General features: G+C 45.5%; 1 protein-coding gene across 1 annotated transcript in view; it reads left to right on the forward strand.

Moving 5' to 3' along the window:
* LOC142587839 (uncharacterized) overlaps window positions 1-14,743 on the forward strand; it is a 40,248-nt gene that overhangs the window by 24,325 nt on the left and 1,180 nt on the right. The window contains exons 6-7 of the mRNA XM_075699132.1: window positions 4,098-4,193; window positions 11,862-14,741. Coding sequence (XP_075555247.1) covers window positions 4,098-4,193; window positions 11,862-12,026 — 261 coding nt within the window. The 3' untranslated portion in view covers window positions 12,027-14,741. The remainder of the gene's footprint in view (window positions 1-4,097; window positions 4,194-11,861; window positions 14,742-14,743) is intronic.

Consider the following 14,743-nt stretch of genomic DNA (forward strand, 5'->3'; position numbering starts at 1 on the left):
TATGGCTGACAGGAAAATCTCCTGGAAATTGCTGTTGTGTCCTGTTTCTATCCGCGTCCTGTGCTTTGCCTGGCCACATTGGCAAAAAAATCCAACCCAATCCAATCCATTTCAAAGTCCATTGCTCATAGCATTGTTAACAAATTAGTAGTAAAAGCTTACGTGCATTATTTATTTAACCTGTATAAGACTGCAGTGCCGCTCTTTATACTAACGGTCTTGTTGGGTGCCCTAGTGGTCCTAGGCTCATTCATCTAGGGAGCGAATGTCACATTTAACAGCTAGCAACACTAGACTCCTCGGGGTCAGCCACTTTGATGTTGTGTAGGCCTACTAGAATAGCAGCTTGGGTTTGTTGGTTTTCAATCCTGGTGTTTAACAGCGCAAAACATAGAAGGGACCCGAGACTAGAAGACAACACCACAGGTGCTGTGGTGTCCCTTCTACATTTTGCTCTGTTAAGACCAGGTAGGCCTACTGTCAGTTGTGGCTTTAAGCAAGGAGTGCGAGTGCCAAAAGTAACTTCAAGTATTTTTAAAGCAGTAGACAACCCAAGTGATGCTGGGCATTGTGTCGAAACCACAGAGCCATGCATGGCAACTCAGCATCGTGGTGATTTAGCATCAATTCTGCTGATCAACGTGTGACAAGATGCTGGGAAACATCCTCCTTGCAAAATGTCAAAGAAATTGAATTTGTTACAATCAAACATACTGGGAAGGCTTCTTTAAGGCAATAGAGAGAGAGAGAGAGAGAGAGAACAACTTTAGTGAAAATGCCTGCAGAGTCGGTTAGGCTCCCTCCACGCAGGGAGGACAAGCTTCTACCGCGACGCGGCCACTACGTCAGTCTCGTGCATTGTGCTCCTTGAGGTCTTGGTTTCTCGCTACTTCCGCGTGTCCGAGAGGGCCGCCGCCCCCTTCCTAGGGGTGCGGTCCCCCTTCTCCTCGGTTTCACGCGGTCGCTGCCTCTCTAGAGCTGCCGATACCTGCTGGACGGCCTTGAGTTGTGTCTCTTTGTCATAGCTCCTCGTTGCAGCCTCTAGCTGCGGCGGCATCGTCGTCTTCTCGCTGGCTTCTCGCGGATTTATGCTACAGTCCCAAAGGATGTGAGCCACGGTGGCTCTCCTTCGCGCACAGTCTACACACGTCACTCACGTATACGCTCGAACACACGTGCTTAGCTAGCACCGGTGTGAGCAGGGACCCCATCTGTAATTACCTGTATAACACTGCCTCCTTCCGGATAAGTCCCGGGTGAGGTGGCGGCATAGTCTGTCTGTTAAGTCTGCACCACTTCACTATTTCGTTGAAGTTGGTCATGTTGTCCTTGGCACTGCACCGCGACCAACACTCTGAGTCGGCCGTGCTTGCAGCTGCGCGGTTGGTGCGGCCGAGTGCGGCCGAGTTGGCCGTCTCGTTGTGGTTCACAACGAGACGGCCAACGGTTTAAGGCAATATCACCAGCAACAAAATGCTTGCAGAAGTAAGTCCTTGATGTTCATGTGGTCATTTGTAAATCTGTAAATAAAAAAAGTCTAATCTAGTTGTCTTAGTGCAGATTCACTGTCAGTACTTGACAAAATAGTCTTCGTCAGTATGGGGGAGTAATCGACGCCCCCCCCCTCCCAGTAAGAAAATCTCCCGGATTTGGTTTCTCCGAACTTGGCACGTACTATGTGTATGGAACCTACTGTTACATCGAATTACAGGGCGCATCCCCATGCCTTTCTTTCACACATGGTGTACTATTGGTCGCAAACAGAAGCAGGGAGAGGAGTGCCTCGAGCCTTTGTAGCGTTTTCTGCTGCATGGGACTTTACATATTGCAAAGATCAGAAGCCAAGCCTATGCTAGCTCTGAGGAATGTAGAGCTTAGTGACCTGGAAGAAATGAAATGCGCTTACTGCCTGAAATTGGGCTAAGCTGGTGAAGTTCCACAATTCTTCCACTTATCTAAGGACACAAGGGGGCAGGGATACGAAGAAACTAGACTGACCGTGTCAAGGGCAACCTAGCAGCTGGCATTTAATCAAAAAGCATTGCTTGACTTTATCGACAATTATCGCTCGGAAATGCCACTGCATTCCTTGTCAAGCTGATAGAAAGTGTACCGATGCATTCCCCTTACCTTTTGGTGCCATAACGTCCACGTTCAACATTTATTTGTTTGTTTATATCTACGATCTTCCCAGAATTGAGGTGTCGACGAGTCGATGCGTTTGAGTCGCCACTTTTCGCATGTGCAAAAGTGCACCTATACTAGACATCAGGTCAGCGCTGCAAGTTTTGCCTCTGTCCAATCACAGCACATGCACCAGTTGCATGCACCATAGCCCTGACAAGGCCGCATGGGCACTTGCATTCCCTTAGCTGCCATATATTAATGTCGCATTAGTATAACGAGCCTTGCCAGGAAATAAAGGTAGGTGTTTGACTGAGCAAATATGGTAACTACGCTGTGGCTTAATTGATGGACATGGTGCTTTCGTTTCAAAGTTGCATGGACTAGTTGTTCTCATTTCACGTGCTGTTTGGTGACTGAGGCATGGAATCTTGCTTTAGACCCTTGGCAACAGTGGCTGCAGTTTCATAGCAGGAATAGAAAAATGTGGTGCTTGCTGGCCTAGTGACACTACCTTTTACGAATGAAGTAAAACCTCGTTAAATTGTACCCAATTAAACAGTAGCTTCATTTTAAATCTAGTAAAGTCAAATCCCCAACTCAGCGTCCATTGAACATATTGCGCTTTGTATCCGCATAAACCGTACCACCTTATTGCGTACGTATCGGTTGAGACATAGTGTTACCACTTTTCATCGCGAAATCGCAGTGGTACGCTGGCCCGGCAGAACAACTAGCCTCAGAGATCAGAACACCCTCCAAGCGCAAGTGCAGAGGGCACATGGAAGGTTGAAGCCACATTAACATCAGCATCATTTTGGCTCCACGCCAGAGTAGGAGCGTTGTGGCCCGTGTTTGGGTGTCATGCAAGATAGGACAAAAACTGGGTGCTCAGCATAGAAGAAAAGTTGGACGTTGTTCGTGCTGTTGAACGTAGCACGAAGAAGTCGGTGCGGGCAGCGTGAGCGGGATCTATTGTTGCCTACGGTGTGTGGCATTTTGGAATGCATAGGAGAAGTTGGTCGGTAATGCTGCTGCGACTGTGAAAATGCGTTGGCTACGAGGCTCAACTTTTCAAAGTTCGACTTTTCGCCATCGTTGCCTCTGTTATTGCTGAATTGTCGCCCAATGACAGTGATGAGGATGACACAGAAAGTGACAGCATGAACGACTCAGGCCCGACAGTGGCAGATGCTGCGCATTATGTCAACCTCATGCGGGTGCTTGCCGAGAAGAGGGGGCTGGCAGAAAAGCTGGCTCGCAGCTTGAGCGAGTTTGAGGCTCCCGTCTTTGCTGCTGGCCGACTGCGGCATGAAACGAAAGTAACATACTTTTGTTTTGTGAAATGAATAAATACTGCATGGTGTTATGCCCTTTTATAGCACTCTCTCTTAGTTCCGTTTTCGACAGGCAAGTGGGTGATCTCGCGTTGTTTCGGTTAAGCAGTACTACCATTTAGGACATGCTTTTTCAGAGCTCAGGCCAACTACGGTTTAACGAGGTTTCACTGTAACTCTGGAAAAAAAGTGTATAATATATGTATTTATAAGTGCCATGCTACACATGTATGTGTTTAGAGCAGGTGCAAGATGAGTGATAATGAAGCAGTTTCATCCGTACCATAGCTGACAGCAAGAGTTAGTGCCCTTGTTGATGCCACTGAAGCGTGCTGTCGTAGGTCACACACAAGGCCATTATAACAACAGTCATATGCTTCGACATGAACTTGTTGCGAGTTAGCCCTATTTGTGGTGCTGCTTGTTCACATGTCCATGTCTGCAGCTTGTTATGTGTTTTCTTTTTGAATTCATTGATTCCTCATCATTTGGTATTTGGATATACCAGAATCTTCTTTGCAGCACCTATTACACAAAGGAAACCTGCAGACCATCGTCGAATTGTGATGGGTCAAAGAAAAAAATTAATTTTTTTTGTATGTGTGAGACAGCTTGTCCTTTGCATTATTTTTGCAGAAAACTCTGGAGGAGCTGCACCCCTTATACCAGGCTCTGTTTCTGCACCTGATACGGTGGAAGGAGCAGCAGTCGCACTTCGCCTTCAGCATCGAGGTGCGTCCACTTTGCACATCGTCTGAACAAGAGTACACTGGGACATAAAAACCGGGCGCTGAAAGGGGCCATGACTTGGTCGTCTAGCAATTTTTGGTTTATCATTTTGCGACCGAGTCCAGAGGGGTCATTATGGTTACACACGGGAACAAGAAAACACAAGGAGCTCGAGCTTTCAGCGCACATTTGAAACCAAAATTTCAGCTCGAAAAATCACTGTCTGTAAGCCACGAACAGTGACAGCCATATTGGCATCAAGAAGTGCGGGGCCACCATTGTGGCCATGGCAGCGACACAGATAATAAGCGTCGGCACACCATGTGGCGTTATTGAGTGCGCACGTTTTTGCCTGCGACCGTCCATTGTACAGGGTTGCTCCGGTCAGCAGTGGCAGACTGTGCCAATGATTCCCGATAGGCTGCTCACGTTATCATTTAGGCGCATTTCTTGGTGAAACACTGCGCGTCTCCAACCATGGCACACTGATGCAACACGGAGTGGCTGACCTGGACCACATGCATTTGCCGATCAGCAGGTTGCACTGCATCTCCGATCACATAACGCTGAGAACAGCAAGCACTAGCACTGAAATGACAGGGTAGTTGGAGTCTAGAGCGATGAAGGAGGGTGCCCCACCAATGCTGCTGCGCAAGAGGCATGTTTTAGTGCATTGCAGAGAGCCCCTTTGAAAGCTCTATGCAAAGCGTGTAGTACTTCGGTCAGTCGACGTGATTTACAATGCGTGCGCAGAATAACCACTAGCACGAACTAAGAGGAAGTTTTAGCTCGGGTGCTCTAAGCTAGATACAGTACACGTAAACGGAGGATTTGTTTTTCTCTGCAACCACTACCAAATTTGTCGATGTTTGTTGCATTTAAAGGGACACTAAAGGTTACTATTAAGTGAACGTGGACTGTTGAAATACCATCCCAGAAACCTCGAAACGCTTGTTTCGTGCCAAGGAGAGACTTATTTTAAGAGAAAATGCGTTTTGAAGCGTCCGTGTACCTCTAGTGCAGTTCAAATCACCCGCCCTCCGATCGAGGAGTACTGACATCATGGTCACATAGTGACGTTGCGCCATCGGTGAGTAGAACGGCGTCCGCAGACGGCGCTACGGCTTTTCTGCGCAAAATGCAAACGCGCGGCCAGAAACAGAGCCATGACAGAGCCGACAGCAGAGCGAAAGCGGGAGTATGGTGGCTAGCGGAAGGAGAAACGCGCGACCATAAGCTGGTACTTTATTCTATGACGCAAACTTTGACGCTCGTCGCAATGGACCCTGACAACGACAGATTGGCTCGCGATGCTGGGTTCAACTTCAGCGATTTGAGCACTGACGAGCGTGATCTGCTGCTAAGGGCTCGCGCTGCCGGCATCGTTGCGTACTACGATGGCGGCCTCGACACCGGCTTTCCGGAGCGGGAAAGCAACGAGGGCTTCCCACGACAACACAAGGACGTGGCATTCTCACTGCTTGTTCGAAATAAAAGTTTCACGAGCCAGCAGAACCCGCACAGCACGACGCGATAACGAAACTACTGAAACTCCAAAGCGTTCGCGGCGCAGAGTCGAGCGCGCAGAGTCGAGCGAAAACGAAACCTTTCGACCACCCATACTACAGAAGGGTAACGTCAAAATGTTATTTTTTCTTAGAATCGAATAGACGTAGACAAGTAGCATTTTCTTCCGTCTTATAATCAAATGAAATTATATTTTCAATACGAGTAGTTGAATATTAGTTACACAAATTATGAGGAGTGCTTTCGTCATCGGGCTAGTTCCGGAATGTCGCTGGGGGGTCTCAAATCGTGTCATGCATTTACCTCAATTTCTCGGTTACTAAAGCTCTGTTCGCGATTATATTGACGCCTTAGACGTTCTAGAACATTGCTCTACCACTTTCACTTGACTTTCTGGTAACCTTTAGTGTCCCTTTAAAAGAAAAACTTAAAATCTAGTGACTGTTGGTTTCGAATTTAGGTCGCCAATTTTTTGTTAAGAACTGGCAAAGTCAAACATTTTCAGGAAACGAAACTATCAAATTTACAACTCTGTTACTCAACATTGAAAAATCATATCACACAATTCTGTGAATTGTGGATAATGGTACATCTAAAGCAGACAAAATTGATGTTACATATGAATCTCAAAAAATTTAGTAAGGTGAAAATACAGCTTTTGCAGAACCCTTGTATACAACGTAACAAATTCATGTAGGATATAAAATGACATATGGAATTTCAAACACCTAATGGGCTCTGTTTACAGAACCGCAATATCTGTTCTTGATGCAGAGCTGTTAATTTAGTAAGGTGCAAATACAGCTTTTGCAGAACCCTTGTACACAACGTAACAAATTCATGTAGGATATAAAATGACATATGGAATTTCAAACATCTAATGGGCTCTGTTTACAGAACTGCGATATCTGTTCTTCATGCAGAGCTGTTAATTTGTAAACTTTGTGCTTCTATTCTTTTCAAGCTTTACGATATTTGAAAATCTTTTTAACAAAATTCAGGCCCTAAATCAAAATTCCCCTTCCAACAGTCCCTACAATTTAGCTTTCTCTCTCAAATGCAACAAATTTTATTAAAATCGATCAAGGGGTGATCTCAGAAAAAACGTTTTTGCATTTTACATGTGTTTGAATCGGCCACGTTGGAAGTTGAGCCCGAGCTAAAGCTTCCTCTTAATGTATGAGGCATGGTCACATGAAAGCAAGCGAGTTCTCTTTAAAGGGACACTAACAAGAAAAATAAGTTGTGTTAGCAAACTACATTTCAACACTATCCAAAAAAGCTGTTCTTAACCCAAGAGCAGGTCTTATAGGCCAGAAAGGACACAGGTATAGTTCTGTTAATTTTACTCTGATGGGACCTACAAAATTCATAGAATTATCCGGTGGGTCGAAATGACCAAGATGCAGAAAAAATTCCATAACACACCGCCGATTCATTTGGCAGTATTTGCCCAAGTCTAGCCTGCTTTCTATGTGTGCCCGCTTTCTATGTGTCCAAAGTAGAAAACTAATGTAAAAATGACGTCAAAGCTTCTAAACAAAGTAGAAATCTGATGCACATTCAATTTTTCAGCTAGAAAATTGGCAACAGTTTAATTAATATGTGTTGCACAACAGTGGCCGGTTTCCTGAAGTCAGCTGCACCGCACGATTTTTTGGTAAGGTCAGCTTCGCCGCGGTACATCTATGTTATGCGGTATCGCATACTCAAACGCCGTGAAGGCAGTTTTGGTTTTGTATTCAATCACACCCCACAGGCAAAGTTTGGCCCAGTTTTCGTGGAAGAAGAGGTGTGCATTGCAATCAGGTGAATATCATGATCAGACATTCATTGAACATCAGGTACGGTTATTGCTTCTGGTTATAGCCATTTCGATGGGCTGTGACATCTGTTCAGTGCATTCGTCTGCTAAGCTCCGCCGAGACTGTCGCCGACACTAAACGGGTTGCTATTGGGGTCACCATAGAGGTCAGGTGCATGCGTGCTGACTGGCCAAGTTCGAATTATCTGGCATTGGCTAATTTTGGGTGCGAAATGATTGTTTGGGGCCATAGAAATGAACAGGGGCAGGCCAGGACCCTCGGAAGTCCCATACAAAAGTACAGCGCTGCACTACATATACTATATTGTACTCCTGTTTGCCGCCATATTGGATATAATCAGATGCTGCGTCGCACCCCTGCAAGTCTGATCTCCGAATAGATCACGTAATAGCAATCGCTTCTCGCATTGTTGAAACTATTTAATGCCGACAAATTTGAAGCAGCACTATTTTGCCAGCTGTTGAGAAACAAGACATTGAATGTGACGGGCCGTACATGTTATAGAGAAATAGGTGCGATGTGACGTGTCTTAGACTTGCTCGATTGTGCAAGCTGTGGCTGTTCGTTATTGGCTAGAGCAGGTCGCCACTCTGCTTCAAGAACGTGAACAGCCTCCTGATCCAATGTGCGTTTCACAAGAAAGTGTGGACGACACTCGATCTCACTGAGTACCTCCAGGCATTGTAGGCTTTGTAGACCGGCGCTTTCCGTAAACGGCATTTTAGGTTTCTGCGGGTGGCCGGAATGATTCTGACCGCAACCACCACTTGAATGGAGTTTTACATTGCAGCTTGGATTTAGCAATACCACGCACACCACATCCGCGCTTCGCAGAATGACCATAACGGTCAGGGGGGCAAGACTCGTGTACAATTAAGTCTACGATGAGCACATTTCATTCGTTCTCACTAGGTTTACATGCGAATGGCAATGGAATCGGATACTCTGCAACCTGAAAGCAGCTTTTGAATCTAAGAGCGTCTGTGTAGTGTAGGCAGTCACTGATCGATGCAACAACTTGAGGGGAAGGGCCGATAATGAAGATAAGATGTAAGGGAATGAAACATTGTAGATCCAAGTGGCCCATGAGGGGAGATGGGCGAATTTGGGGCGTACGAGAAGTGAGGATCGTTGGTTCTAACAGGAAGTCGCATCCGATACCAAAACTTGGCACAACAGAGTGCATGGATTATTCCTTGCAGACATGACAGTCACCTCTTTAAGCAGGCTACGTGCTGCCTGGCATGTTCACGCGCAACTCGTAGTACAAGGGCGCTAATGGCAGCACAGCGCATATTTATTTTATTTTACTTATTTCATACCTACTGCAAACCTCGACATGCAGGCTGTTGCAGCCCATGGGAAAATACGTTGCATCAAAAGATGAAAGACCAACTTTCATACACTTGTTAATATTTCAGCTAACAACAAAACATAGTTGAGCAGTACAGTAAGATGGTGTGACTTTCCTCAGCCAGCCCTTAAAGATTAACGAACAACGATATGGAAGTAGAAGATGAGCAAAAAAGTGCATAAAAGCTGGGGATGTGCAAATATTCGAGAATTTCAAATATTATCGAATATTATATCTTTAATATTTGTATCCAACTCAAAAACTGTATTCAAAAATTTTGTATATTGGATTGGATGCAAATATTCTAGACTGATCGGATATATTCCTGGCTGTGCGGGAGCAAACATGGTTCCTAGCGTTTATTTCTATTTAAGCCAAGAAAGTGTGTTTGATTTTGTGCTGCATTTTGCGATAATTTTATGCTGTTGACGAAATTTAGCCTGTAACAGAAGCTTAGCCTTTGAACAACTAAGCTTTGCAGGGAAGCCAGCCTCTCGGTAGTAAAGGCCATGGATGAGTGACTAGTGAGGATGCACTCTTTTGCAGGTTCCACCCCCAATCCTGAGCTTATTGTTTGACAGCAGAGTGATGACTGCTACAGGGGGAAATGCCTCTGAGTTTACAGCGAATTGATGTAGTATAAGGCACAGGTTGGCGAGAACAGACATCTAGCAGAAATTATTAAATTTCCCGACGCTAACATTAGCCAGATACACAATCTTTTAGTATAACGGCTTACTAGTGAAATGTTTTTGCTAGTGACAGTGTAATTGCAATGTTCCAACATGTTAAAATAAACCAACTTGCTAATAAAGGTATGTGCATCTTATTATTCAATATTTGATTCTATATTCGATGCTACGTATTCATATTCAGTTCGTACTAAAACATTTTGATATTCGCTCACCCCTAATAAAAACCGATTCATGAGAAAATGCGGTGTCTGTAGGCAATCTTTACAGTCGCGATATATACTAGTAGACATATTTTTCACGCATAGGAGAAAAATTGTTAGGTGTGCAAATTATAATAGCTCTGGGAAATTAATTCCAATCCCTGATTATCTGTGGAAAGAATGAGTACCTACATGTGCCATTGTGGAACCTATATTTCCCTAAATGTTTTGAATATTTAGTTCTAGTTTTTCGCCATTCAGAGAAATATACAAACGTACGACTGCTTAGTTTGCAGCCCCCATTAAGGAGGTGAAATAGAAACTTCAGGCATAAGAATTTAGCACACTCACAAATTGCACTCCGAACAGGCTGGTTTGCTTCCACACTGCTTTTTATTCCTTATCCTGAGTAAAAACGTGAAACAAGCACTAGTTTCATGGGCGGGCAACGCAGGCTTTTAAGGTTAGCATTGCAATCAGCAGACTACTCTGCTGCACAAACGACCTAATTATGACATTCACGTGTAAAACGTGTGCATTCAATGCAGCCTTGAGAAAGCCCAAATTGGTAAATTCTCTCATTTCACAATCTTGAGGAAAATGTCCAACAAGTGCTAAGGTGTCAGATAAGCTGCACATAAGCATATTTTATATTAACTTCTCATTATCAGTATTTTGAACTATTTTGTGATCGCCATTTAGTTTGATATAGTTTCTGGGTTTGGTGAAAGACGGCTGACGACGCCCTTTTGAAATACCCATACCAGCTTGCCATGATATTGTTACGGTAGAAAAGAGGACAAAGTCGTCGACGGTAAAGACGACGAAGTGGCAACAGCCTCTTGAGGTTCTGTGCTGCTGTACATATACGCATCATGTAAATACATCCTGTAAATAATTTATACTCGTGACATTTTGGTGGAGGTGCGGGGTTCGCGTCTTCGCCACGAAGCTTCGCAGTGGACGTCTCACCTAGCCTGGGACCATGCTTCCAGTGGCAGGCACCGCGTCTGCAGCTACAATGCCCACTACGCATACCGAGTACGTTGCTCTACCTCAGCCACAAGACCCCGGCAAGTTCACCGGCCTTGAAGGTGTTGACGTAGAAGAATGATTGGAGATGTATGAGCGGGTCAGCAAGGTGAGCAGGTGGGATCCGACCAAAATGCTGGCCAATGTCGTGTTCTACCTCGACGGAACACCGCGTACGTGGTTTTACACACACGAAGAAGAGCTAACCAGCTGGGACTTGTTTAAAGAGAAGCTGTCAGACGTTTTTGGCAATCCGGCTGGTCGACAATTAGCCGCCAAGCAACAACTCGCTACGCGTGCCCAAAATGCTACCGAGTCCTGTGTCTCCTACATTCAGGATGTCCTAACCCTCTGTCATAAAATCGACATGTCCATGCCAGAGGCGGACAAGGTTGGACACATTATCAAAGGCATCGCAGACGACGCATTCAACCTTCTGGTCTTTAGAAACTTATCGACTGTCGACGCCATCGTGAAGGAATGTCACCATTTCGAGCAGGCATCGGTTGCCCCTCTTCACCAACCGTTATCGGTTGTGGCGTAGTGCGACCTTTGTCATTCGTCAGCTTGAATGTGCCCTTAGTTTGGAGCCAATGTTACGACGGCGGTACTAATCTTTACTTGTCTTTTCCCTGGTGAAGTCATTGCAATTGCTGCCTTGACAAGAAGTGGGGGCGCTGGATGGCTCCAGCCTGATGCTTTCCTGTTTGCCCACTGATTTATGAGAAAAGTTATGGACACAGTGACCAGAAGGGATTCTAATAGATATAGTACAAAAGAAATAGTGAAAGTGATTTAAAAACATAGTGTCAATTTGACTATTTTGATTGCATTGAGTACAGTGGACAAATGTGCTGTTATTGACTACAACACAAACAGGCTCAAGAAAACACAGGCACTGCCTATCAGCTGAAAACTGATCGATGCCATTTATCTCAGCTTGCCATAGTATTGAAAAATTTATGTTGACCATTCAGCAAAGAAAGGTATTGTGCTTACACTGTGCACTTTGTGTTTCCTCTGTGACCTCCTTATAGAATGATGGGCCGTCCCTACTGGTCTGCATCATGATGCTCTCCCTAGTCGTGCTGGTGATGCTCCTCTTCACCTGCCAGCGCCGCCTGCCTGACTCGATGCGCTTCTACCCGAGGCGCCGCGTTGTCAGCCTCAAGATGTTGAGCTCGTCGCTCCACGGCAGCTGATGACGGCGGTTGCTGCTGTTCCACTGAGGTGTGCTGAACGAGCCCCGCCATCTTTCCCCGAATCACGTGTTGCCTGTTGTGTTTACATTGAATTATTTTGCCGTTACTGTGTGTGTGTTTGCACGAATATGACACTGTGGTAGGCTTCTTGCTACTTGGAAGCTAGAAAAAAAGAAAGAAGGAAATAAGCCTAGTTTAGTGCAGGTGTGTTCAATGCACCAAACAATGATGCTAGCCTATGGGGCCTTGCACTTTTATCTGCACGAACATCGTGCTGCCTGGGTGTCATCGCATGCCTTTGGCATTGTGCAGGTCTCTGTCCCTTTAGCAGACAAAACTGGTGGTGGCCGTGTTACTCCAATAGAGCGTGAAGACAGCGGGCGACCACGTACAGGGTTCACCAGAGAAGAACAAAGGTGCTCGCGAGAGAGGGAGTGAAAGTATTTAGCTGCCAAGCCAGGAAACACACTTTTTTCCTGTTGAACAGGCCATAAATGGATGTCACAATTAAAAAAAAGAAACAAGCAAGAACATCATGTTAGCGTGAATTAGCTATGCATAAAGCAAGGGTAGCATTGCGCTCGGAATGGGGTCGTTTAGCATAGCACAGTGGGCGGTCCGTCGCTACAATCCTTTGCAGCATACTACCACCTACACACGTGCCACACACAGCGCAGGCGCGTTTCGTAGTGACAGGTCACCTATTGCGCTATGCAAAAGGTCTTAATGGCATAGTGAAGCATCGCACAACGTGTAGGCCATATAGCATGTGCATGCCATGGCAGCTGTGTTTGTACATTAAGGCCATGCACTTGTGTATTGCAGCATTGGATTGGGTCATTGTACCTAAAGCCTTGTGACAAGATTGCCGAGTTTACTTGAGTCCTTTTGCGTTGTCAGCCTCATCTCACGACGTTGCATGTACTACCGCTATTCACAGACCCACGCTTCCTGCCCCGAGGGAGCCAGCTCTCCCGCAAAAGCTTCGATGCATAGTGGCTGCACTCACCGCGTTTTGAAGTACAGGATCCAGGGAATGAAGTGTGTTATATTTGGAGCATGATTCCAAACATAACAGGAGGCACCTCATCATATTCGTGCAAATACATAGTGTCAATGGGGGTTTCAAGGGCACATTTGTTGAGGTGCTGATGGTGTCTGTTGGTTTATTTTAATGCTAGGTGCATTTAGGATGGCTGCATTAACGATAACTGTTCTGGTTTCAGCATGCTTGCACCTTGGCAGATTGTACTGGACGTTGGTGGCTTGTTCGAGCAGAGCACTAAGATTTGCCTTCTGGACCGACTAGGTTGTGCTTCTCAACAAAGCTAGCTGGTCGAGCATATTATGTACATGACGCACTTAGTATATGTGGACAAGTGTTATTAATCGTGTATCATTAAGCGCATTGTACATCTCGTTGAGCTCGGCAGGACACTTACTGCGCATCCCCACAGTTGCTGAATTGCTAACGCTAATAGCAAATCGACGCATAAGGCTGTGCTGTGCAAACATGTCTTGTGGTATCCCACTGATACACGTGTATTTTGGACTCTACAATGTCGCACCTAGTGGTAGCATTACGACACAGAACCCTGTTCCTAGTTTGTATGCCTTGTACTTTAGTGAGCAACGTGTGCAGTAGGGAGAATGCGTGTGCTAGGTCTGCACCTCTTGTGCCTACAGCTGTCCACGTCTGACTGGTTCAGACACCTTAATGACATATCCCGACGTGGTGTTGTGACACAGTATGTTCATTTTCTTTTTTGGACCCACGCTTCTTTTAATGGGTGACAAAGCATTTTACATTGTACTATGTGGATTGTAACTAATGGCGTGCAAATACCGAATAGTAGATTTCCAAATGAATATTGAACTGAATGAATAAACAGAAAACGAATGTCGAGCATCAGAAATTTTTTCACAAAGTGTAATGCTTGATGTTTTGGGAAAGAAACTACGGCTCTGCACGTGCTCGGGAGACACCTAGCATTGTGTAACAAGAAATGTAGCAAGCTGTCGCTAACTTAGGCACATAGAGATTAAGATATATAGTGCAGTCTTCTCTTATCTAAAGGGAACACCAAATTAGTGTGCCAGCACTGTTTATAGCTTAGTTCTAGTGAATGAAAATCTGGAAAATGTTTTTTTTTTTATGTGTAGAATATCTGTTAAATAGAATGAAGTGCTTTATCTTTCTCTGAAACTAATGAATTAGTGACGTTCTGTTGGACTTAGTAGTACCAACAAGGTTCTCCATTTAATAGTGGACCTGTGATTTGCGTCAATTTTTTATTTATTGCATAGAATGTTTTGCTTTCCAGTTTTTCTCCAATACACGAGGGCCAGCCCAACTTCGCAGGAGGTGGGCTATCGCAAGGCCAATATGTGCGACAGACGATAGGACCGCATCACGCGACTCAATCGCCACTCCGTACATAGCTGGCACCGACGGTAAAGGGCACGCCCCTTCCGCACGACGTTTCATTGTCAGGTTTGGCACGATTTGCTACCTGTCAGAGAATCCGAGATCTCCAGGGTCACGGTGGGTTCGCGCTCCAACGAACGACCGAGACGAACCTTGCACAGACAGAGGCTGCCCCGGCCAACTCGGCGCCGTTCTGCAAACTGCGCCCTTCCGGCGCAGTGTGTGCAATCGCCGTGCCGACCTCGGAGTGAGCTCATAGTGACAAACTCTGCCACCTCATCAGCCAGGT

The sequence above is a fragment of the Dermacentor variabilis genome, chromosome 7, assembly GCF_050947875.1.
Source record: "Dermacentor variabilis isolate Ectoservices chromosome 7, ASM5094787v1, whole genome shotgun sequence".
In the NCBI taxonomy this organism is placed as follows: domain Eukaryota; kingdom Metazoa; phylum Arthropoda; class Arachnida; order Ixodida; family Ixodidae; genus Dermacentor; species Dermacentor variabilis.